The sequence below is a fragment of the Penicillium vulpinum genome, assembly GCF_028829585.1.
Source record: "Penicillium vulpinum strain IBT 29486 chromosome Unknown utg000001l_segment0_segment0, whole genome shotgun sequence".
In the NCBI taxonomy this organism is placed as follows: domain Eukaryota; kingdom Fungi; phylum Ascomycota; class Eurotiomycetes; order Eurotiales; family Aspergillaceae; genus Penicillium; species Penicillium vulpinum.
This window is the reverse complement of record NW_026643241.1, coordinates 341,081-363,283: the sequence shown is the minus strand read 5'-3', so window position 1 is coordinate 363,283 and position 22,203 is coordinate 341,081. Positions and strand designations below refer to the sequence as shown.

The 22,203-nt window shown below is 47.3% G+C and overlaps 5 protein-coding genes across 5 annotated transcripts; 2 read left to right on the top strand and 3 right to left on the bottom strand.

Moving 5' to 3' along the window:
* Positions 1-346: 346 nt before the first annotated feature.
* On the bottom strand, positions 347-2,732 carry N7479_000142 (uncharacterized protein; the record flags this gene model as incomplete). The annotated part of the gene is made up of 4 exons (XM_057247840.1): positions 347-394; positions 452-822; positions 883-1,753; positions 1,815-2,732. The coding sequence occupies 4 exons, from the start codon at positions 2,730-2,732 to the stop codon at positions 347-349; spliced, it is 2,208 nt and encodes a 735-aa protein (XP_057112272.1).
* Positions 2,733-6,066: 3,334 nt separating this feature from the next.
* Positions 6,067-7,853, bottom strand: N7479_000141 (translation initiation factor eIF2B subunit gamma; the record flags this gene model as incomplete). Its single annotated transcript, XM_057247839.1, has 3 exons — positions 6,067-7,523; positions 7,619-7,748; positions 7,803-7,853. The coding sequence occupies 3 exons, from the start codon at positions 7,851-7,853 to the stop codon at positions 6,067-6,069; spliced, it is 1,638 nt and encodes a 545-aa protein (XP_057112271.1).
* A 362-nt stretch (positions 7,854-8,215) lies between these two features.
* N7479_000140 (uncharacterized protein) lies at positions 8,216-9,572 on the top strand (the record flags this gene model as incomplete). The annotated part of the gene is made up of 2 exons (XM_057247838.1): positions 8,216-8,896; positions 8,949-9,572. The coding sequence occupies 2 exons, from the start codon at positions 8,216-8,218 to the stop codon at positions 9,570-9,572; spliced, it is 1,305 nt and encodes a 434-aa protein (XP_057112270.1).
* A 744-nt stretch (positions 9,573-10,316) lies between these two features.
* On the top strand, positions 10,317-13,226 carry N7479_000139 (uncharacterized protein; the record flags this gene model as incomplete). The annotated part of the gene is made up of 3 exons (XM_057247837.1): positions 10,317-10,665; positions 10,725-10,937; positions 10,990-13,226. The coding sequence occupies 3 exons, from the start codon at positions 10,317-10,319 to the stop codon at positions 13,224-13,226; spliced, it is 2,799 nt and encodes a 932-aa protein (XP_057112269.1).
* A 4,724-nt stretch (positions 13,227-17,950) lies between these two features.
* On the bottom strand, positions 17,951-19,654 carry brlA (C2H2 type transcription factor BrlA; the record flags this gene model as incomplete). The annotated part of the gene is made up of 2 exons (XM_057247836.1): positions 17,951-19,320; positions 19,642-19,654. The coding sequence occupies 2 exons, from the start codon at positions 19,652-19,654 to the stop codon at positions 17,951-17,953; spliced, it is 1,383 nt and encodes a 460-aa protein (XP_057112268.1).
* Between the last annotated feature and the right edge of the window lie 2,549 nt (positions 19,655-22,203).

The window sequence follows — 22,203 nt, the reverse complement described above, 5'->3', positions numbered from 1 at the left end:
GTGGGAAGAGGAATATCTTAGGTTTTGGAGGTACGGCCGCTTTGCTAAAGACCACCGATATTTTTTTCGAGAAAAACCGCACCGTTTTTTGGTTAGCGGAATATCCACCAGAAGCACGATTGTATTGGTCAAATCGCTCTGAAGAAGGTATACCAATCCGTAGAATCAACTAAGATCCGCCCGGGCAGCATACATTCTGTTCACGCGATGGAAGAAATCATCAAACACCTTATTTCGCCGGAATTGATGCATGTCTAGACAAGAATGCAGGCTCAGTGAATAGAGCCCTGGCCAAAGATGGCCAGGTTCAGGCCACGAAGCGATACAAGAAACTCCCGCCCAAAACTTAAATGAAGTGAGTGTAGATCTTGGAATTCTCATGAACTTCCATCTCCTGTATTGTTATTAGTAATGGCACAAACAAACCATAGAACAATGCAAACAAACTCACCATCTTGAAGTTATTAATCTCCTCCCGAATCTGCTGAGCAAGCAGCGGGGTGAGACGGTTGCAAGTCGCAATGTCTCCACGTCGATCGTACTCGCCGCTAGGCCAGGTTTCGTGAAACTGGATGCGAGGACTGAAGACGATATTTCTACCACCAACAGAGGACGGGGTGATGGGTGCACTCTTTGCTTCAGAAGATGAGAAGCGCCCAGCGTTCGAGAGGAAATAGTCCTCGCCAGCAATCTTCACGGGATCGTTTTGTTGGGCTGGAGATCGTGACGACTCATCAGGTGTTGGAGGAGCACTGGAGTGCGGTGAGTCACCACCAGCGAGTGCATATGCAGGGGAAGAGGCGCCCAAATCCGAGTGAGTTTCTAATAAGGTCAGTTAGTATGCCAAAAACGCCAAGTGTATTATTGCGAGGAGATACGCACTCTTTAAAATACCCTTCCGGACGGCCGCCAGGATCTCCGCCCGTTCCCGGTCTCCTCCCACAATGCTTTTACGCGCCTGGGAGTTCTCTGATGCGGCTCTTTCCCGAATGGAAGCGGATCGTCTGATCTCCGCAGCATTGCCCTCAACCTTGGGGAATATCGTAGCACCACGCGGCAAATCTGTAGGTTCAGGGTTAACTGCGACGTTCTCTCGTTCCGCCTCGACATTCACCACGGTGATCTGTGGGGGTGGAACTTCAGGACCTGCGCCCTCCATGGAATTGATGCTGGCCACTGATTTGGGACGGAACATGCCAACCAATGAGCGAGTGGAGCGCTTCACGCCCTTGCCCATCTTGCGAAGCATCATTGACGCCGATGAAGCGGTCGATGATACTGACAGGTTATCAGTGGACCCAGTGAAAAAGCGGCCTTGATGGGAGTAGATGCTTTCACCTAGTCCACTCAGTTCCTGCTGCTCGGCAATGGCGGCCTGTTCCGGGCCCAATTGTTCCCTCAGAGCTTCACGGCGCGCCTGTTCCGCAGCGAATGCTTCCCGCTTGGCAGCATTGCTTTGAGCAGATGTCTTCAGGAGCTCGGAGGCACTGCCGAACGAGAAAGCCCGTCTCAAGCGGGATTTACCGGGGCGCTTCGTGTCATTTTTCAAATCGGTGAGACGCTTTGCGGCGGGGGAATCCAATGTAGGCGTGGTTGGCTTCTTTTGAGTTTCGGCTGGAGGATTGGGTTTGGGGACTTCAGGTTGTGTCGATGCCGGTTGCGATAATGGTGATGGCTTGCTAGTACGTTTTTCTTCTGGCTTGCCGGACTTACTAGTGACGGCGTTAGAGTCCGATGGTGTCCCTTCTCGTGCCTGTAAAATAGAGACTGTTAGCTCCGCATCATTTCCATGAGTCCCGTGTGCATGATCCTACCGAGGAGGCCGACGACTGCGTCGAGTTAACGCTACCCACACTGTCCCGCTGAGAGTGAGCGGAAGCAGGCCGTGGATTGGTATCAAATGTGATGAAGTCGTAGGATCCCGGCTGCGATTGAGATTGAGAAGGCGATGAAGTTGGGAAATCTAGTGACAGGTTTGGGTACGCTGTGGCATCCATATTCCCCAGGCTTCGTCGTCGATATCGTTCAGGCTGGACCCTTTCGACATTAGATGAATCATCCACACTTGCGACCCGATTATGAGCGTTCGGTCGAGCTGGTCGAGGGCCACCCAAATCATCGACAATCACGGTCGGAATTGGAGAGGGAGGCGCAGGGGAGGATGGCGTGGTAGCGGCTTCCGCTCGTTGAGGGGTACGACGATACCGATTCGGGGAGGGTTTGGGGGAGGAAGTGTTCAAAGAGGGGGAGGGAAGGTTGGCTGTAGACAGGGGACGGAGCGGCTGGTCGCTCCTTGGTTGCCGTGAGGGAAGCGCGCTGTCGTCCTTGGAAATATAGGAACGGGATGAAGGGTTGGAGGAATTGGATACAGAACCAGCTGCAAGATGGGGAGATCGGGGGCTGGCACCGGTGTATGTCGGATTCACCGGCACTGGAGGGGTAGTAGGTGCGGAAAAGGTGCGATGTTCTGGTCGGAGATGTGGTGTCCAAGACTGCCGATTTTGGACTGTTGATTGGCCCATGTTTGGGTTGTAGGCATAAGGAGCCACAACCGGGTGGCCCGCTCGATAACTCCCGGAATTACCAGCATTGAATGTTGTCCAAGACATAGTCTGGATACGAGAGCCTTGGTTCTGTGGAGAAGAGAAGGTGCCTGATGAGGAAGAAGGGCGCGTCTGAAGCACAGGTACCGTGCTACTCTGTTGCGGAATTGTTTGGACCAACGCAGCCATATTGTTCTTTCCAGCAATTTGTCAAGATGGTAGGAATCACGAGTGTCCAGGATCGTGATCTAAGGCAACTCGCAATGAAAAAAAAGTAATAGATAGAATATGAGCCCGAGGAGTGTTCGCGTCAAATAGGGATCCGAGGAACGAAACTGGATGCTGTGACCAGGGAGCTGTCAGCTATCCATCGTAAAAATAAGACTCTCATGTAGTCAATGCAATTTGGAAGGTGGAGTTTGTAAGTAAAGGAGGCATGCTTTGCTTTTTTTTCTCTTTCTTTTGTTGTGCACGTTGAGGGGGAATAAGGGATCGCGTCAGCCAGGGGTTAACCATACCTGTTCTAAGTAACGTGGACATAGACTATAGTGGTACAACGATTAAAAAAAGGACGCTCGATGCCAGAAGAATGAAACTCGAAACCAGGCGAGTTGGAAGAAACGAAAGGAGGTAAGATGGGGGCAAAAGAAAAAGGGAGAGATCCCCAGGATGATGAGACGTCTCTAGAATAGGAGAGCCATGTACAAGGAAAAAAAAAAGAAAACGAGAGAGAGCGTAAACAGAAACCCCAGAAACCTTCAAATAACAATGACAAACACGAAAATGTGCCTGTTCACTGAAGTGGGAAATAAAAAAGAAGGGAAAGGATGAGAAAAGGTGGAAAATAAGGAGGAGGGGGGGTTCCGGAGAGATCACGGTACGGTAGACACGGGGTAGATTAGGTCCGCATGCACTTCAGGGCTATGAAATTGAATGAAATTGAAACAAATTGAATCCAATAGAATCATATGAGGAAATAGTCAAATATTTAGAGGAAAAGAGGAAAATCCTGTCATTTCTTAACTAGGCAACTAATTATGCTTATGCGTCTCTTTGCATGATACAGGAGTACAACGTAATCTTTTTTACTTCTACAATTTATGCCCAGGTGTATTACTATTGACTTACAACCCCATTTTATTTTTTTACTGTTTACTATTTTATATATATATATATATCTGTATATATACTGTATACTGGTTTTTCTACTAGTATCTACGGAGTATTTCACTTGAATATTTAAATATTGTGACCTCCTGAAGTCGTTCATAAAAGGGGGGCCCGACCTCCAAATTTATGTGCCAATCATAGGTCTTTCCCCTTAATGCTCCGCTCTATCTTGATATTCTTAGGCATCTCCAAAGCCACTTCCATTGCGAGCTAATATTCCGTATTCCGTACTGCATATTTCAAAAACTATACAAAGTACTTTGTACATAGTACGGAGTAAAATATCTACATATGTAGTATTTTATACACTTATTAAGATACTGCATAGTACTTACTATGTCACTCGGTAACTCGGTACCTTACCACGTCCCTGTCAAACTGAAATCCGACGCAAGGCTTCTGCAGAGAACGCGGGCGAAGGAATTAGCGAGCTACCTAAGTAGATAGCTGGGAGAGGGGATCCGATCGGCCACCGCGTCCCGCGATTTGCGCCTACAAAGTACACTAAGGTAAGTGTGACGCTATCTCGGCTTTTCCTCGAATCCACATGTATGTTCGGCGAAACATAAAAAAAAGTAGGCTTATTTATCTAAAGTATGCATGCGAACTTCCGAAGTACCATTGTGCATATACATGTATTTCACAAATCAAGATAGAGACCTCCCCGCTTAAAAGAGCTTAAAAGTCGGAGCTGTTTCCATGGTTGTAATGGTCCACTCAACCTTTGATATTTTTGTTTTCCATGGATATGTCCACGGGGTAGTCAAGGTACCTAATCTCCAAGATTTACCTAAATTTCACCTACTTTGTCTTATATTATTACACCCTAAAATCTGAGACATTGTTTAAGGTCACACCGTATGAGGCTGAACTATTCTGTATCTTTCTTATGCTCCAAGATTGGAACCGGGGAGTTTATTTCGGTTGCTATTGCGTAATTCACTATATATCCTATTCATCCCATCTTTAGGGTTCCATGAGGGTTATACTATGTATCGACTTCTGAACGGGTAACATGTACTGTATGATCAAGCTCTAGAATGACCACTATTTTGAGGGAGTTCGTGTTATCATGCGGGGTCCAGCTTATTGGCCCTGCACTCTAGGGCTGAATCTAAAAGGATAAAAGTCCCTAGAGATACTACTTGCATCGTATGTATCATATGCTTCTGGGATGTTCATGAGCTTACTATGTACTCTGTACAGAGTATACGACAATGTGCTTACATACAAATTCTTATCTTTGGCTAATATTCTGTTCATACATACAAAGTACAATCCGAAACGTCAAAAATTGTCCCGCTTTCCTCCACTTTCTTACTGCAAACCACTCAATCCGTCGATCCACATAACACCAAACTTCCCGCGTGATCGGCATACGCCAAATGTCCATATTCGCGATATACAACATACTCACTTTTTGCTATAATTTAGATCATTTGTCAACTCCGTACTCTGTACAAAATATGTACTTTGTACTTACTTTGTGCACTTGTGGAGAATACCAAGACATATATATCCCTTTTTCTATAGAGGTTGGCACCAAGTTTTTTCAGACTTGGAATTAGCGTACTTTTTTTTTTATTAGATTACACACTGAGGGGAAGGGCGCGCGTTTGATACCGCAAATCATTGAGGATTAAGCATCCGTACGCCCCCGTTTCATTTCCCTCAGGGCCTCTGTGCACTGGAATCTAATCTCCCATCTCCTATTCAACGGGGCAGCCCTCAATCATATGCACGGTGCTTTGTGGCTGATCAGGGGTAGCAATTTGGGTATAGGCCAAGAGCCACCGTCGCCAAAAGAAATGCGGAGACATGAAAATTTTTTAAAACTGGATTTCATTATCCCTCAGATAATCGAGTCTTTGTTTCTCACCGGACAGTATTCGTGTTGATGGCATCGCATTCAAATCCCGAGAATCCACGCTATGGCCTGATGTCTGATGTGAAAGATACTTCCAAAGTGCTCATTCGTGCGGAGAATAGTTCATGCAATGTGTCAATTACTAATATCTCCACTGCCAAGATAACGTCCCAAAAGGTCCCGAGGTCCCGTTGCACTTTGCACTAAAATTTTAGTATGCATCCGGGGAAGCACGAAGTGGAGGCAGATTGGCCATTGGCATTAAACACTATATTGTATGGTATTTATGAACCTCTTAGCCTATCTCGCTCGGATCCCGATTATTGTGTCATTTAGAGTGCTTGTTTAGAGTGCCTCCAGGGCTGTTTAGAGTGTATCTCTGGGCTTGCCAACTTTCATAACTTGGGAGGGGTATAAAATTCTATTTTTTTGATCTTGATCTCATGGATATTATCTCATAAACGTCTAGGATAAATATACTTCGGATCAATAATCTTGATCATTCTCCGAAGCATCCATATCATCTTCATCGTCAATACCCTCAAAGATCATGAACTTCTCGTTTTTGGCATCGGTTTCATCAGGAACAACGTTTCCGTCTTGAACCTCACAATCTTTCAGCACGGTTTCCCGGCCAATCTTACTGCGGCGTCCAACAATAGTACCCGTTAATTGGCAGCGTTCGCCAACAACAGCGCCATCCATGATCAAACAACGAGTCAACCGAGCACCGCTGGCGATATGGCAATTAGCACCGATGATGGTCTCCTTGATCACACACTTCTCCTCCACCGTCGTGTTATTGTCCACTAGACAGTCGTTCCTCGTGACAGTGCAACGCTGCGCAATGCTAGCTGTGTTTGCCACCTTGGAGGCATGCGCGAATGCCGACGAAGCAACTCGGCCAACCTCTTCAATGGATTCTAGCTTAGCAAGACGGAGAGAGGTAGAGAGAAGGACGGCGGATGAATCGACACGTCGAACAAAAGGCGCTGTGCCCTTTTGCACGTAAGCGAGCATCGGTGGTAGATTTGACTTGGAACTCTTGTCAGTGTGCGAGGAGGGAGCCGTGACACGAGACGCAAATTGGGGGTCTGATGCGGCTGTGCTGAACTTGGCTGGGGTGGCTTTGGTGGTGCTCATGCTCTGTAGATCAATCTCTTCCTCCAGCGATTGACCATCGAGGGATTCACCGTCGTGGCTTTCGATCTCACCTAGAGTGAGACCGTTGCTCTGGCGACGGCTTTTCTGCTGAAATATTTCGTTGATCTTCAGCTTGTCGCTGAGCCCTTGCTGCCATTCCGACTTGGCCCACCATCCCACCAAGTCTTCACCAACCGATTGGAATTGCTCATTCAGACGAGCCATATCCTTGACCCAGTAAGGTAGGACGTAGATATGCGCATCGCGGTATGTCGTTAGCAACTTCACCTGCGCATGCGTATCTACCAGGGAGTGGCGCACAAGGAAGCCCTTGTCATTTTCCAATTTCTCCTTCAATGTCGCCATAGGCATTGAGAGGACGAGCTTGGAGAGCGACGAACGAGGCGCCGCATGAGACACAGTTGGAGCCTCGTTCTGCTCAAGTGGTGCAACTGCCAAAAAGTCTGTAGCTTCGCCCTTGACACTCTCCTCCCGACCCTGTGTCTGATAATACATGCTGAGTCCATTCCGACGATTTTGCTCGCCGCCACATACCATCCATGCTTCGAGCAGAGACTCTCCGGGTATTTCGCAAACTAGATCACAAGGCAAGAGGAGGAAATCGGATTTGATACAAGTTTGCACCTCGGGCAGACGGAGGAGCTCTGCTGTACCAGTCGTCATCTCAAGGTCCGCCGGTGCGATGACTGAGGGCGAAGGGAGGGAGGTAAGATGTGGGTTCTGTCGTAGAGCAGCCTGGAGAGGAGCGAGTGAAGAGGGAGGAGTGACCAAGGTGACATCTAGCATAGTCAGTCTTCCATCCGATGTTTTGCGATAGGGCACATGGCGTCATGGGATGCCCCGCATGCTTTTTCGAAGGTGGGAGTGAGCTTACCAGTGATGCCCATCCTTTTCGACCAGTCTAGGGCGTACCAGAGCATCGGACGGTTGGCTACAGGGATGAGACATTTTGGGTACTCCTCGGGGTTCGAAGTGAATGTGTTGAGCGATACACCAGGGCCACACTTGATTGCTCGTTAGCTTTTTTTGAGAAAAATATACGGAAGTTAGTTGCTCACAAGAATTAGGGCTTGGAGGCCCGTTGGGGGCACAGGTACTGAGTGAGGCATGTTTTAAACTAACAATGCGCTTGCGAGTCCTCACGCCTAGTCATATATTTCTCTAAACCGATAAGCCCTGCTTCAGAGGAGTCAGAAAAACCACTTACATAAGCCCATTGGAGAGTATCACGTGATAATGACCCGCCTCCAGATTGAGCAAGACGCAAACAGTACAAACACAAGTAAACACCCGCGGCAATGACCAGCCACATGTTTCTAGTATCCGAGGAGAGACGTCTGCCTCCTTTCCCTTGTTCCCCTTTTCCCAACCTCTTATTTTGCAAGTCGACGTATGAAATGCAACCTGCGAGTCATTGCGACCGCAATTAATAACCGTTAAATGTGCCTTTAATTGAATACACGCGATCGCAATGTCCTTCCCTCAAGACCCTCGGCGCCGCCGGGGCGGAGCCGGCACTGGCTTCAGCTCAACTGGCGGACGAACTGCCATTGGATATTGGCTCCCCTTAGCCTTGACTGCTGGAATTGCGACTATTAGCATTGCAGCTTGGATTTGGAGTGAACGAAATGACGACGAAGACGAAGACGACCGCCCCCATGGAGATGGCCCTTACCCGCCTCCTGTTCGACCTGGAAGTGATCACCACCCCCCACCTTCCTATGCCACCGGAGATTATGCCCGAAGTGCAGGAGCGGAAGCCCTGCCTGGAGATGCTTCCTATGATCATAGTATGATGGCTCGTATGCAAGGTGCCTTGCGCCGCACGCCTAGCCCTCAACAGATCTTCGATGGCGCCAGCAAAAGAGTTGTGGCAGGTGTCACTGCTGCAGGAGCTTTTGTCGGTGGCGCTCTCACCTCGATTCGTGAAGACAACAAAGGCGAGGGTGACTACGAGGATCACTCCAGGTGGTCCGAGGAGGCCCAAACTAGAGCTCACGAGAGAAGCCAACAAGGCACTGTTGCGCCAACTATGAGTGGTGGATTGCCGAGCCGTCCTGCAAATACAGTTAACAAGAACAAGAAGGTCGTTGCAATTGTTGTCTCCTCGGTTTCACCGGCTGAGTCCGACGAATTCCATTCTGAACATGCGGTAAGAAGTCCTTCCCCTTGATACCTACTTTGGGCCTTTCTGACAATCGCAGTCCATTTTATCTCATCTCCCTGAACATGTTGATCTGGAAAACTCCAAGATCTTTGTGTTGATCTATGCCCCAGATTTGAAACACGCCATCAAGAAGGGGGGCTCATCTCCCACCTCACCTTCTATGGCTTCGTCTTATTCGAACATTGGCACCGAAGAAGGAGCGTCTGTTGGGGAACTGGGCTCTGGAGAATTGACTGCAGTCGAGCCCCGCCAGGACGACGAATTGGAGGGCACATCTCGCCTTTTCCGAACGTTATACACACAGGCACAAGCACTTGTTGAGAAGGATAGCATGATCATGCCTTTCAGTACCCCTGGTGGCTATGTGCACCTCGCTCGCCACTTATTCCCAGAACTTGTTTATGTCCAAGAGTCCTTGACTGGAGATCAGGGTGAACCTGTCACTCAGCTCATTCGTTGGGTTCGCCAGGTTATCGTCGTGGTCGGAGACGAGGGTGGCCGTGGCGGCCTTATCGACAGTGACGACGAGTCGGCACTTGGCGAAAAGGGAGAGAAGTGGTGGCAAAAGCAAGGTGTCACAGGACTTGGCAAGAGTATTGATGTGGTTGACGTTGTCCGAGTCGGAGATGACTGGCGACGACGAGTGTGTGGTCTGGACTAGGTCAGATCAAGTCGCGGCCCTATGATTTTGATGTTGATATTTGTTTGGTTGTTTATACCTGTTTTTTCCTTCTGTTTTTTTTTTCTTTTAACCCCCCTTATGACTGACTGACCATATTCCCCTGTTTTCCCAAAGTCTTTGCTTTGATTTGATACGATTCATCTTTGACAGAAGAATGGATGCTTCTTTTGTCGCAAGTTCCGCCTATTTACAGCATAGATAACTCTCAGAATTAACTCACTTAGCTCTGACATGTGTAGCGTAGCATGGAATGCTTAGGCGCTAGCATGTTAAAGCTATTCAAGCATTGATTCATCCAACTATTCTATCGGTCTCATTGTATCTTATTGATTCATACGGAGTATACTCCGTACTAGTCCTAATTTGGAATGGGTCATGTGACCGACTTCACGTTGACCCACGCCTTGGCATCATCAGTTGACCTACCTCTGCAAGACCTCGTTCAGCGGCTTCTCCGATTCACCCCTTCCCAGCAGCATTATTGGTCGGGTGCTGTCTTTCTTTCATTCTTTAATCCCACTCGGTCAACCTCCGCCGATTTTCCGCATTGATTCCAGCTGTGCTGGGGACCGGTGCCGCCCTACCTATCCCCACATGTCTCGCGCATCGGCCATCTCATTCATTTCCCGAGCACGGCTTTCATTCAACATCATCGAACTAGCATCCCGATAAGTCGCATTCTTAACTTACTGGCCAAGCCGAGGTTGCGCAACCGGCGCAGACATGATGGCGACCGCAATTTCCAAACCCGCCTCCCATACCCAGAAGATGAAGCGGCCGCCCCCGCCTTTTGGCCAGGCCGCGGTCAACGGAGTCAAGGGCCAGCACCTCTCGTCTTCGCCCACATCCGCCGCAAAACGTCTTCCCCCGGGTGCCTCCGTCAACGCAAGTTCCAATTTCACAAATGGCGTGACCCATGGAGCGAGTTTCACCAATAAAGGCCCCCTTAATCGGACCAGGAATCAGTCGCAAAGACCGATAGATCAGTCCCCGCGCTCTGGCCGGCCAGTAACGAGGACCGCTGTAACAGATAATGCACACCGAGTTGGGAAAAAAGCACCTGAACCATATGGTAATGAGTTCTGTGACATTCGCAATGCCAATGCGCGACCACTGACTTTCTTGTTATAGTGAAAACTACATCCTACATCCTCAAGAAATATCCGAAATGCCCCCCATCCCTTATTGTGCATTTACATCCCACACATTTTCGATTCGAGCAGCAAGATGGTAGTTTCCCTTACAACTCTGAGATGAAGGTCATCATCGAGCACATTCGCGCCGGGACTGTTCCGCATGATCTGATCGAGGAGCTTCTGCGAGGCGGTGTGCAGTTCTATGAAGGTAGTCATCGGCTTTGACAGATAGTCCAACTACTTCCTGCTAACATTGTTAGGTTGCCTCATCGTCCGTGTCATTGATCACAAATCTGCTTCGGCGCAAGCGAGAAAAGTCTCGACGACCTCGTCCAATGAGAACAACACACCATTCTCTCTACACAACTACAACGAACATATTACTCCGTCGGCTTTTGTTCCGTACCCAAAGCAAAATCAGCTTACGTCGGCTACGCAAAACATCAAGGCCGATGCAACACCTGTTGCTAGTCAACAAACAGATAGCCCGGCGACTGGTGAGCAGACGGACGCAAACAACAGCAACACAAGCCAAAAGAATGCTCCCGTGAAGCCTCGAGTATTCACCACAGTACTCCATCCCACTGCCCGAACTTTGCAGGCAGAGTTGACACTGCTGGTCACCACTCCCGACCCGAGAGCCAACAAATCACCAGCCCAACCAAGCTCATCTGGTTCTTCAGCTACCCCTGGAAGCAGCCAACCAGATCGCGGACACGTCGCAAAGAGACAGAAAATGCTGGTTGAACCGGAGGATCTTTTGGAATGCGAATCTAAAATGGTCCAGGCATTGGCGCCGCCTCTCTTCTTGGATCCTGTGCATAGTTTTGAAGCATCCCAGGAGCTGTTCAAGCATCTGGAAAGCCCACTGCATTGCGACCCGCCGCCCTTGCCCAAACGCCGAAAGAGGACGGTTGCCGAACTTGCCGCAGACGAAGCCTTGGCAGCCGAAGAGGAGAGATTCATGCTCATCATGGACGAGCGCTTGGAGCCGACGGCTTCTGGTCCTGGCGGTGCTGCGAAGGCTGCTGCTGTGGATGATGCAGGCGGTGTGGCACCATTTGAACCTCGATTCTCTCGTTTCAAGACACTTGAAACGATTCGCATGCAACATGAGGAGAAGGCCAAACGTGAGCACGAAATGAAGCTGAAGCAGGAGCTGGCCAAGAGACAGCAGCAGGAGCAGGAGAGAGAGCGGCGCCGTGCGATCGAGCTGCGGCAAGCCGAAGAACATGCAAAAGAGGAATCGCGGAGACAACAACTCGCTGCCCAGCAAGCGCAGGCCCAACTCGCAGCGCAACAACAAAATCGCCATATTATGGCTCAGCCCAATGGCGTTAGCCAAGGGCAGCAGTCTTCGCCCATCGTACGTAACCAGACCCCACATACCACTTCATCACCACTGGTTGGTAACATTATGCCGCAGGCGGTTCCGATGACTATGACCGCATCTGGTTCTGGCAGTCCACCACGACCTCCATCAGCTTTGCAGCATGCGCATCCGAATGTTATGAGCCACCCGATGGCACCTTCAAGGAGTCAGCAAGGACCAAGCCGACATGGTACTCCGCAGATGACCCAGGGCACGCCGGCTATGTCGCATGCCACGCCAATTATGCGTAATGTTACGCCCACTCAGCGGATGGGTCACGGCAGTCCAACTCACTCAATGGGTCAAACTCCGGTGATGAATCAAGGCATGGCAGGTACGCCGCAAATGAACGGGGGCATGCCTTTCACACCGCAACAGCAGATGATGCTGCAACAACATCGACAGCAAGCGCTTCTTCAAGCGCAACAGCAAGGACATATTCAGCACAATCAGTTCACGCCTCAGCAGCTAGCCCAACTGCAAGCCAATGCTCACGCTCAACAAAACATACAATCCCATCAACAGCAAATGCTACAGCAGCAACAGCAGCAACAACAACAGCAGCAGCAACAGCAGCAACAGCAACAAAACCATCAAGGTGTTCCTAAAATTCCTCAACAAAGCCAACAAGTATATCAGGCTCAGCTTATGCGTGCTCAGTATGCGCAGATGCAAATGGCCAAGCAGCAGCAGCAAGGCCAGCACCCACAAATGCAGGGCCAGCAACAACAGCCACACCAAGGCAATCAGCAGTTAACACCCCAACAGCAGCAAATGCTGATGGTAGCTGCGCAGGCGAATGGTGGCCAAATGGGTCCAAACGGACAGCCCATGAATCAGGCACAGAGATACACTCAGCTCTACCAACAGCGACTGCTTCGCATGCGACATGATATGTCGACACGGTACATGTCTCAGTATGGCCCACCAAACCAGTACCCTTCAAATATTGCGCAGCAGTATGGTCCTGGGCTTGAAAAGACCGCCAAGGCGTGGGTCTCGGAGGTCATGCGACGTGAGCGGGATGGCGGACAGCAGCAGCAACAACAACAGCGGGCTGCGTTGCAAGCTCAGCAAATGCAAGCGCAGGGCTCGATGCACAGTATGGGTGGCATGAACAACTGAGGCTAGTCTTGGCTGGTGGCACTAATGTAACGTGGCAACATACGAGATTGAAGAACCTGCGAAGACAGAAGCTTTTTCACCTTTACAATTCTACCAGTGTAAAATCTGGCTCGAAGTCGATTTATGATGAGCATTTACTCAACGAGAGTGGGTCATTGGTTAACAACCGCCCACTGTCTCTTATCTTTGGCTTATTCTCGTTCGATTCTTTGCTCTTGTTTTTGTTTTTTGTTTTTTGTTTTTTGTTTTCTGTTTTTCTGAAAATCCCAGGATTTTGTATAGGGACCAGGCATCGTGGAGATTGGAGAGGACGGCGTTATTTTGCCATGGTTTTCTCCCTTATTCTGTTTTTCTTTTTTCTTTTTCTTTTCGATTGTATTATTTGGGGCGCGGCTTTCGGTGGGAATCCTGGGATTTATCAGCCTCGATACCATTCTGTACAGGAGTTATTTTGATATCACGACGCGACTATGGGTTTGGATTGCAAAGTGCATTGTGGAAATACCTCGAATTTGATAACACAAAATGCAAGAACTGGATTATGTTGGTTACTCTTTTATGCATTCGTAGGTGTGTGCAATATGCAATACTTAATTGGACTCGGGTGTACTTTGTTCTGCATGTCTACTGGTAGACACCTCGACTGATTCCAGCCAAGCACATCTCGAACATTGTTCTAACACCACGAAGCGTTCAATGTTGCTCTGAAACTCTACTCAAATAAATTCAAACTCCCAAGCAGGGAAAGAATAAAGCGGTGCACAATGAAAGTGATAAATTCTTTCTATATGAATAAAGTCTACGCAATACGGGATGTTCCAGATCTTCAATGGATGTTTGCCATCTCGGACGAACCGTAGGACAAAAATCTAGTACTCACTGGCTAGGGAAATAGTTAAATCTCCATTTCGATATAAGCACTTCTTCGGCGCGACCGCGGCCATAAAAGGGCCGGATCGCAATTTGACATCCGTGCTATAAGCTGCAAAGCTGTGTGGGAAAAGGGAAAGGCACGTGGTAAGGATTGTAAGTATTCAATTGGAGACATAAGGTATCAAAGCTATAAAAAAAAAAGGGGAGATATCAAGGACATCGTCAGTATGTATCAAGCAAAAAGAACCAATGGCCATCACTCCAGGGCTTCCTGAGACTGTTCTCTGGTCAATCATTACTCAGACTGTTGAGCTTGATATTTTTGAAACATTCATGGAGAAGTTCATGTCAAATAGAATTGAAGATCATCATAGTAAGGAGAGACCAGAGTTGTCTCGCAATGGAGAGGGTATATAAAGGCAATACTGAAGCCATTGACCAGAGGAAGACATTAATCCTCTGAGCAATGGCTTTTGCAAAGCTTGTTGGCGTGTTGTCGAGTGGCAGACAAAAGATGTCAGATGTTATGTGAAAGAGTTACGGAAAATTGCAGCGCTGAGTTTTTATATCGTGTGATTACATAAAAGATGTGTCAGCGCGGGCGGGTTAGTGTGTGACTAAGCTAGTTCCCCATTAGGAAAAGTATCAACAGCCGAGTATACCATTTCAAGGATGAATTGATGTGGAATTTTTGTGCCGTATGACTTTTCAAGTTCTATGCCTTGATAAATAAGAGAAGTGGATGTAATAAATTGAGCAATAATGGAAGATCGTGGCGTGGGGGGTCTAGACTATAAGACCGTTGACTTATTTTGGCTGGAGGACTCGGCCTGAAAAAAAGTACAAGAATGGCAATGAGGTCACCATGAATATGATGAAATTAAGCGAAATTAAACAATCTCAGCCAACGGCGATAAGGCAATGCGGGAAATCAGGCACCAGCGAAAAATATATCAACTGCCGTGGTGCCGTTAGGACCGCCACTTCGACTGAAGCTAGGGATAGAGATCGCCGCACATCATCCGTGGACCCAAGAAGCCGAGCGAATTAGAACAGCTAGAGGCCAGAGACCTCCACTGCTAAAAAAAAAAAAACCAGAATGGAGAGAATAATAATATTGGGGTTGCATCGCATACAAAACAAAGCATCCAGAAAAAAAAAATAACTCATTACCAAGACAACTCAATCTTAGAGCCTAGAACAAACTTCATTCACACTCTAATATCACATTCCAATGCATGTACAGAGTACTTTCAGTACAGTGAGTTGGATTGGTGTAGATCTGTGTAGCGTGTACTCCGTATGCGGGGCCAATTGAAAAGTTTTGCTCGCATATAGGCGCTGAAGTACTCCGTAGATTGACACTGCATTGGCATACTATTCCCCTCGGGTGCTGGAAGGTTCGTAATTATGTATGTGGTTATGCTGTTCCAAACTCTGTATAATGTCTCCTACATTTTGCCTCGGTATCCAAGTCCACACGCACAGACATACCATTGTGGTGTGTTATAATGGTGGTCGATTTTCTCTCTGGAATGCGATAAGAGGTACCATTGCATCGACAATGCCTTTGTTTTATCTTATACCGAATTGGGAAACATATCGTAGGGAAAAGAAAAGAGTTCGTCATCGCTGCAGTAAGATCTGTGAAAAGCAGATCCAACACGAAACTTTCACCGATTCGCGCACGCAATCTAGAAGGCAAATGAATACGGGGAAGGCAAAAATGCGGTATAAGGATCAATAACCTATTAGCGTGTGCATATCCAGAGATTAACCCTCACAAGTACTATTGTGCATAGTTGAAAAACAGAATACAAGGAATGGAAACCCGATAGGGTGGAAAGGGCGGATGGATATCATTCCCGTATATCGTGCCCATTAGGAGGGCCCGGACTCCCGTTCCCAATTTGTACGGCGTGGCATACACATAGTGCGGTGTAACAGGATACAAAATACATGCAGGGCATGGGTGTCGGGCTAATTTAACGTCGTGCCTAAACAGTCAACTCACCGCATAATCTCCCAAACAACCGGTGTAGCGGTGGAACTCTCCCTATTTGGAATGAGGATTTGGAATCTGGGATTGGGCGTAGAGAGAGTTGGGGAATACAGTTTGGGGTTAGTGAAATATCCCTGATATAGGAAAGTAAGTGTGAAGTTAGTATGTTGAATGATGGATGTTATACTTTTGTAGGGTGATAAAAATGAAAGCAAATAATGTTATATGCCGGTAGTGGATGTGCAGGATGAAAACTCTTACCAAGACCCTGGGTTGGACTTTGAAGAACGGTAAAGATATTCCATGCACCGATGATCATTAGTAAAAAAAAGCAAGTATTGACTTCGGCCGGAAGACTAAGGGATGTTTGTCATAGGACATTGGCCATTGTTCTTTTGTTCAGCGCTAACGGCCACGGAATTGGAATGAGGAATGGGCGAGGTGATACATGAAAAGCCACGGTGGCAAAGGTCCAGGCACGTAGGAGCGCGGCTCTTGACCGTGGGATCCTTGGCCCATGCAGCATGTACAAGGTAGCATGTTGAATTCTCTTCCCTTTTTGCTTTTTCTCATTCCCATCTCGTTTTCGTGCTTGCTTTTTTTTTTGCCTGCTCTCAGCTATTCTTAGAAATACGTTGGAGGAATTTTCCAAGGTTTGCAGAGTTTCACAAAAGAACAGATGAAATGGGGGGGTCCACATGGCTGTCTGATACATGCTACTGTACATGCTACTAGCGATGTTAGGTTGCGCTGTCGAAAGTGACGCAGGTCATGTGGTGGAGTATCGAGTCTTTCGTCCATTGTGGTTTGCAGTAGTGTTGCAGTACGTCTCATGGACACTGTGTTTCACATAAAGAGTACAGTAGTGTTCTGATAGTGGGTAAACAATAGCCGTAGCCGCGGTGAAAAGGTGGTGACATGGCTGTTTCTGACCAGGTGTGGTAAGCGTTAGAAGTGGAATGTGGAGAGTTTCCAGAGAGAGGCGAGTGGCAAAGTACTGTTTGACAATGCGAATGTCTACAGTAGCTCTGATTTGCTGCTTGATCCACTGGATCGACCAGATAGATCTGTTTGGAGAGATCCAGGAACTAAGAATCTAGAGCCCCGAGTATTGTGATGTGTAACATTTTAGTGCGCGTGGCTCAACCCCGAGATCAGGAACCGTGCGAGGAAATGGAGTTAGAATATTGTCACACGAGTTCAGCTCAATAGATCTTTTGAATTCTCAAAAGGGAGGGTGGTATACAGGACAGGGTGGAGGCAGTGCAACAATGTAGATCTCGATTTTTTGTATTATACTGTTGAGCGATAGTGGTACAAGCATAAATAGGAAAGTAAAAAGGAATAAAACAACACGTTGTAGCAGATTGTACACAATCACCCCGAACCCCTGAGGGCTTCCTCCCAAATAATTATCCCCAAGTTGGCGATCCCCCCCCCCCCCCCCCCAAACCAAATAGGGAAACATATGCAACGCCTGGTAGAATTCCATGTTCAGAAATAGGTAACCTCCCAGCCTTTGGCACCAAACAAATTATGCAAAAGAAAAGGAAATAAATAAATCAAAAAAAAGAGGACTCCTATCCTCCAGGAGACATGTACAACGCCAGCCAAGAAGTTCAATCCAGGCCCATAATGCCTCTTGCCATTTCAGGTCGATCCTCCAGAGACGGGGTATCAATAAGGGCCGATGAGGGCCACATTTTTGTTTTCTGTTTCTATAATTCCATATTTTCTTTTGCAAAAAAAAAAAAAAAGATTCGCGTGGAATTTGATTTTTTGGGCGTTATATTTTTTTTTTCGGGGGTTTTCGATTTTCGATTTTTTGCTTTTTTGTGTGATCGTGCGACTAATCATCCCAACCATCAACGCTCAGCTCTCCACAATCGGGCATGGCGTCTTCGAGTTTGCTTCCGTAGATAGGCCGGCCATCGGGAGTAAGTTGGCCGCGGAAATCGGGATCGAAATCTTGACTGGTCTCATCGAGGGTGGCGACGTAGCGGTTGCGTCCGCCCCGCTTACTGTGGGTCTTGGTGTAGTGGGCGTTGAGGTTATCACTGCGTGAGAACGCACGATGGCAACCGGGAACCCAGCACACATGGGGCTTCTCCTTGGAATGGCTCTTCATATGGCGCTTGAGATGCTCCTGACGCTTGAAGCGGCCCTTGCAGCCGGGCTCTTTGCACTTGAATTGAACTTGCTTAATGATTGAAGGCAAGTTCTCTAGGCTCAGATTGGAGCGGAGGAGTTGTTTTTTAGAAGATTTCCGCGAGGGCTGGCGATGGCGTTGAATCAATCCTTCGCGGTAGACAGGAGAGAGCTGGAACTCTTCCTGGTAATCGTTGTGTCCGGACATTCGACTCATTGGAGTATCGGATCCTGAGGGAGTACCCATGGAGACAGATCGGTGGGGGGTTGAAGGAGTGTGGGATTTGAAGGTAGGAATGTTGGTGGGGAAGTCGGAGTAAGAAGAAGAAGGAGGGGTCACGGGTCCTGAGGGGAATGGTTGGACCTGAGCAGGGGTAATGGTTTGAGGTACCAAGGACTCGTGGGATGGCATCCAGTGAATCATATTGGACATTGAAGCGGAGTTGGGAATCCGCTCAGTGGGCTGGTTAAAGATTGGACGAGACAAGCAAGGGTTTGAGGCCGATTCAGGCAGATATCCTGCCTGCTGAGGGCGGTGGTAGTAGTTGCGAGCCATCTGATTGTACTGAGGCATCGAGGCCTGGTAGGGAAACTGTTGATCCTGGTATGTCTTGGGAATGTCCTGAGGAATCCAGAGTTGGTCGACGTTCTCGTCGTATCCAGGAAGATAGTCGGGGAGGGGCATCTGCTCCTGTCGGTCCATGTTGCCGCAGGGCATATTCATCATGCCTTCACCTGACGTGAGATCAGCCATTCTAAATGCACTGCGCAATGGCGTAGCTGAAGTTCGACGCTCCATTGGGAGGGTGTGGTGATAATGGGAAGCTTCGTGCCACCCGGGGGAGGCCATTGAGCCTTGACTATAGAGACTAGTAGGCGTGGGAGTCGGAGAATCCAAAGGAGAAAAGCTCGAAGTCATCGAGGGGCATTCACTTGGGCCCAGAGAGCGGCAGTCAACTTCAACAGTCAAACGATCAGAGATTTGTTGTCCGTGAGATCTCATGTCGTCAATGTCCTCAGTTTTGAAAGGTCGGGATGCAGCTGGGTTGATTGTATCACCTGCCCAGAGCACTTTAGTAAGTTGTATTTCTTTTGGTTGATATTGTTTTTTGTGCTTTTTTGTTTGGGTGTAAGAAGGAAAGACAAAGTCAAGTTGATAAGTGGAACGAGGGTCGACAGTGAGGTCAAGGAAATTGAAAAGGCAACTATAAAAGAGAGGTAGGGATGGAAGATAGAGACAGAAAAAGGAAAGACAAGAGAATGTGTATTAGGTCCCGGAGTGTAGGGAAAAGGGAAAGAATGTGCAAAAGGATGAAGGGAATGGAGGACAAACGAGCAGAAATAAACAAATTGATCCAGCATAGAATCCCGAGGGGTGGAGATCGGACTTACAGCTATACGCCATGGTCTAAGCTCAGATTCGAAGTTTAGACCAAAATTAGAGGCGCGTCGCGTGCTTGAGGTTCAAAGCAAGGCTAGGAATGTAGACTATATCCTCCGTTACCGCGGCAAAGGCTGTAACGGCTGGATCTGGATTGTGATCGACTGAAGTTCCTCGAGGCTTGCAGATTTGGTCGCGATGTTTCGCGATGTTCCGCGTCAAATTAGAGTGAAATTGCCAAACTTGGACAATAAGATGGGCTGGTATGGAGCACCAAGAACAAGGTAGGTGAAATATTGGTGTCAGAAGCCCTTTGACGCGGTTTAAGTTGGAAGGCTGAAGGGTTGAAGGGGAGGTCGGGGTCTCAGATTGATAGGTTGGTATAGGTAGGGGGGTTTTTGTATATGTGTGTATGTGTTGGAGGGGAGGGGAGATTATAACAGCAAGGAGTGTGTGTCTTAAAGAGTAGGAAAATACAGAAGGTAAGTGAGAAAGCAATGATCCACGGGGGGGAAGCTTGTTCCTGGTACCTTTTTGGGCTGAAGGTGCTGATTGAGAGACCTCTAGGGCTTTTTGGATCGGCGGATTGTCATCCCTCACCTTTTTCTTTTTCTTTTATTATTTTTATTTCATTATATTTTTTATTCTATTAATGATATTTTTAAATGGTATTAATAGTATTAATAGGATTATAATGGGATTAATGATATTCATATTCATATTTAAATATCAGAATATTAGAATATCTCCATAATACGTCTATAATATATCCTCAATATATCTTTTTGAAATTCCTCTTTTTTTTTGTTTTCAGACCCAGTATTCTGGTTATTATCTAGTATATAATTCCCCATTTAAATCTTTTTAACCTATATATTATCCTAGGATATTTATTTCCTCTCAATTCTTCTCCACCAATCCTATCCAATACTGAAGTATGCTCTCTGTACTCCATTGGAATGTCTACCCTCTTAGGTTCCGCAAAATGTGAGCAGAGTCTATTTGGACATGCAGGACGATCGACTCCCCGGACTTTCTGGGTCGATCAACAATCTGAGACCCTGATCTGTGGGATTCTCCACTTAGGTTTCAAGAGGTAAATCTCGCTGAATAATTCATCCCCAATGTATAATCACTGGTTCTTCCGTATGAAATATAAGAAGATATCAAATATTCAAAATATAGAGCTAGAGACCAAAAAAAAAATGAATGAAAGTAAAAATATGATCTCGCTCGGACGTACATAGAGGCTTGGGATCGATCTCATGTACTTTTGCGATAGGTCGTTAAAGGTCTGTGCGAACCCGGTTGACGCTGCAGGATCTCCCGGAGAGTAGCAATCTCGGATTCCAGGGCTTGCTATTACATTCCCCTATTTCTCCGCCATTCTACTTGCCTGGGGTATCATTGTCAAGTTATGGATCGTCCTTTTCTTTTTTTTCCTTTTTCATTATCAAAATCATAAGTCGACTATATTTCATACTGCCTTTTCCTAGTTGAGTCTAGTCTACTTTTTATACTCCCCATCGGCTCTACATTTGAACTCCGTAGGCGGTACATACCCTCTTCCCTATAGGCCCTGACAAATGCACTTCAGACCTCATTGGAATGTGAGCAAAAGAAAAAGCAAACCACAAGCTTCGGGGAACAATTAACATCCATCCCGCTGGGTCTCAGAAAGAAAAATAAAAATAAAAAAAGCCACTTATCCGCCCCAACGGTTCGGATAGTATCGACCCCGAGCTGGCACTTGCGTCTGATCCATCACGCGTCAGTTGAGACCCGAATGATGGAATTGTCCTTTCCAGTTAGATAATGCTGGACTTGTTTTGCTTCCAACCTGCGTGGCTAAACAGTCAGAGGCAAAAGTTTCGCATTCTTCTTTGATCGTTCGTTCCACGTCGTGGCCACTTTGAAACATGTCCCCGTCCAGATGGCGATCGGCCTCGAATGTTTGTCTCCGCTGCAGGCGCGCGAAATCGCAACTGGTTGTCCATATTAATAATATAATTTTGTTTTTTTTTTTTTTTTTACTGTTCACCTGTGTATCACATTGCACTTGCATGGCCCCAGTGGATCAAGATGAAATAGGGCTTTTATCCAGTATATTAGGGTTAATGATAGAGTATCTGGTCTGGACCATAAGGCTAGGATCTTCCTTTCCTGATTCAGAAAGGAAATATCCAAGTTCATATTTGACAGTTTATTTTGACAGTATCTAGGTAAGATTAGGTTTGAACTTGGACCGAATGGGTGGGATTGCTCTTCGATCTGGTCACTGGTGACTCTTTCTATCGGCCCCTCTTTTTGTCGATCGCTTTCGCTTTCGGCCCGATCTGTGCTCGATCCGTGCTCGATCTGTCCCCCAAGGCTATATTCTAAGGCTCTGTGTCTACTGTCAGATCTAGCCTTAAGCCCCCGCTGCAATTCCCTCTATTTCTTGCATCTTAATTATCTCTTAATTATCTCAATTGATACCTGCATAGCTACCCGAGTCCCATGAGCTCAAAAACCGGTTTGACATTCTTCAAGCCCTATTAATCAAATGCATCTCTTCCTGCACATTGTTCAAG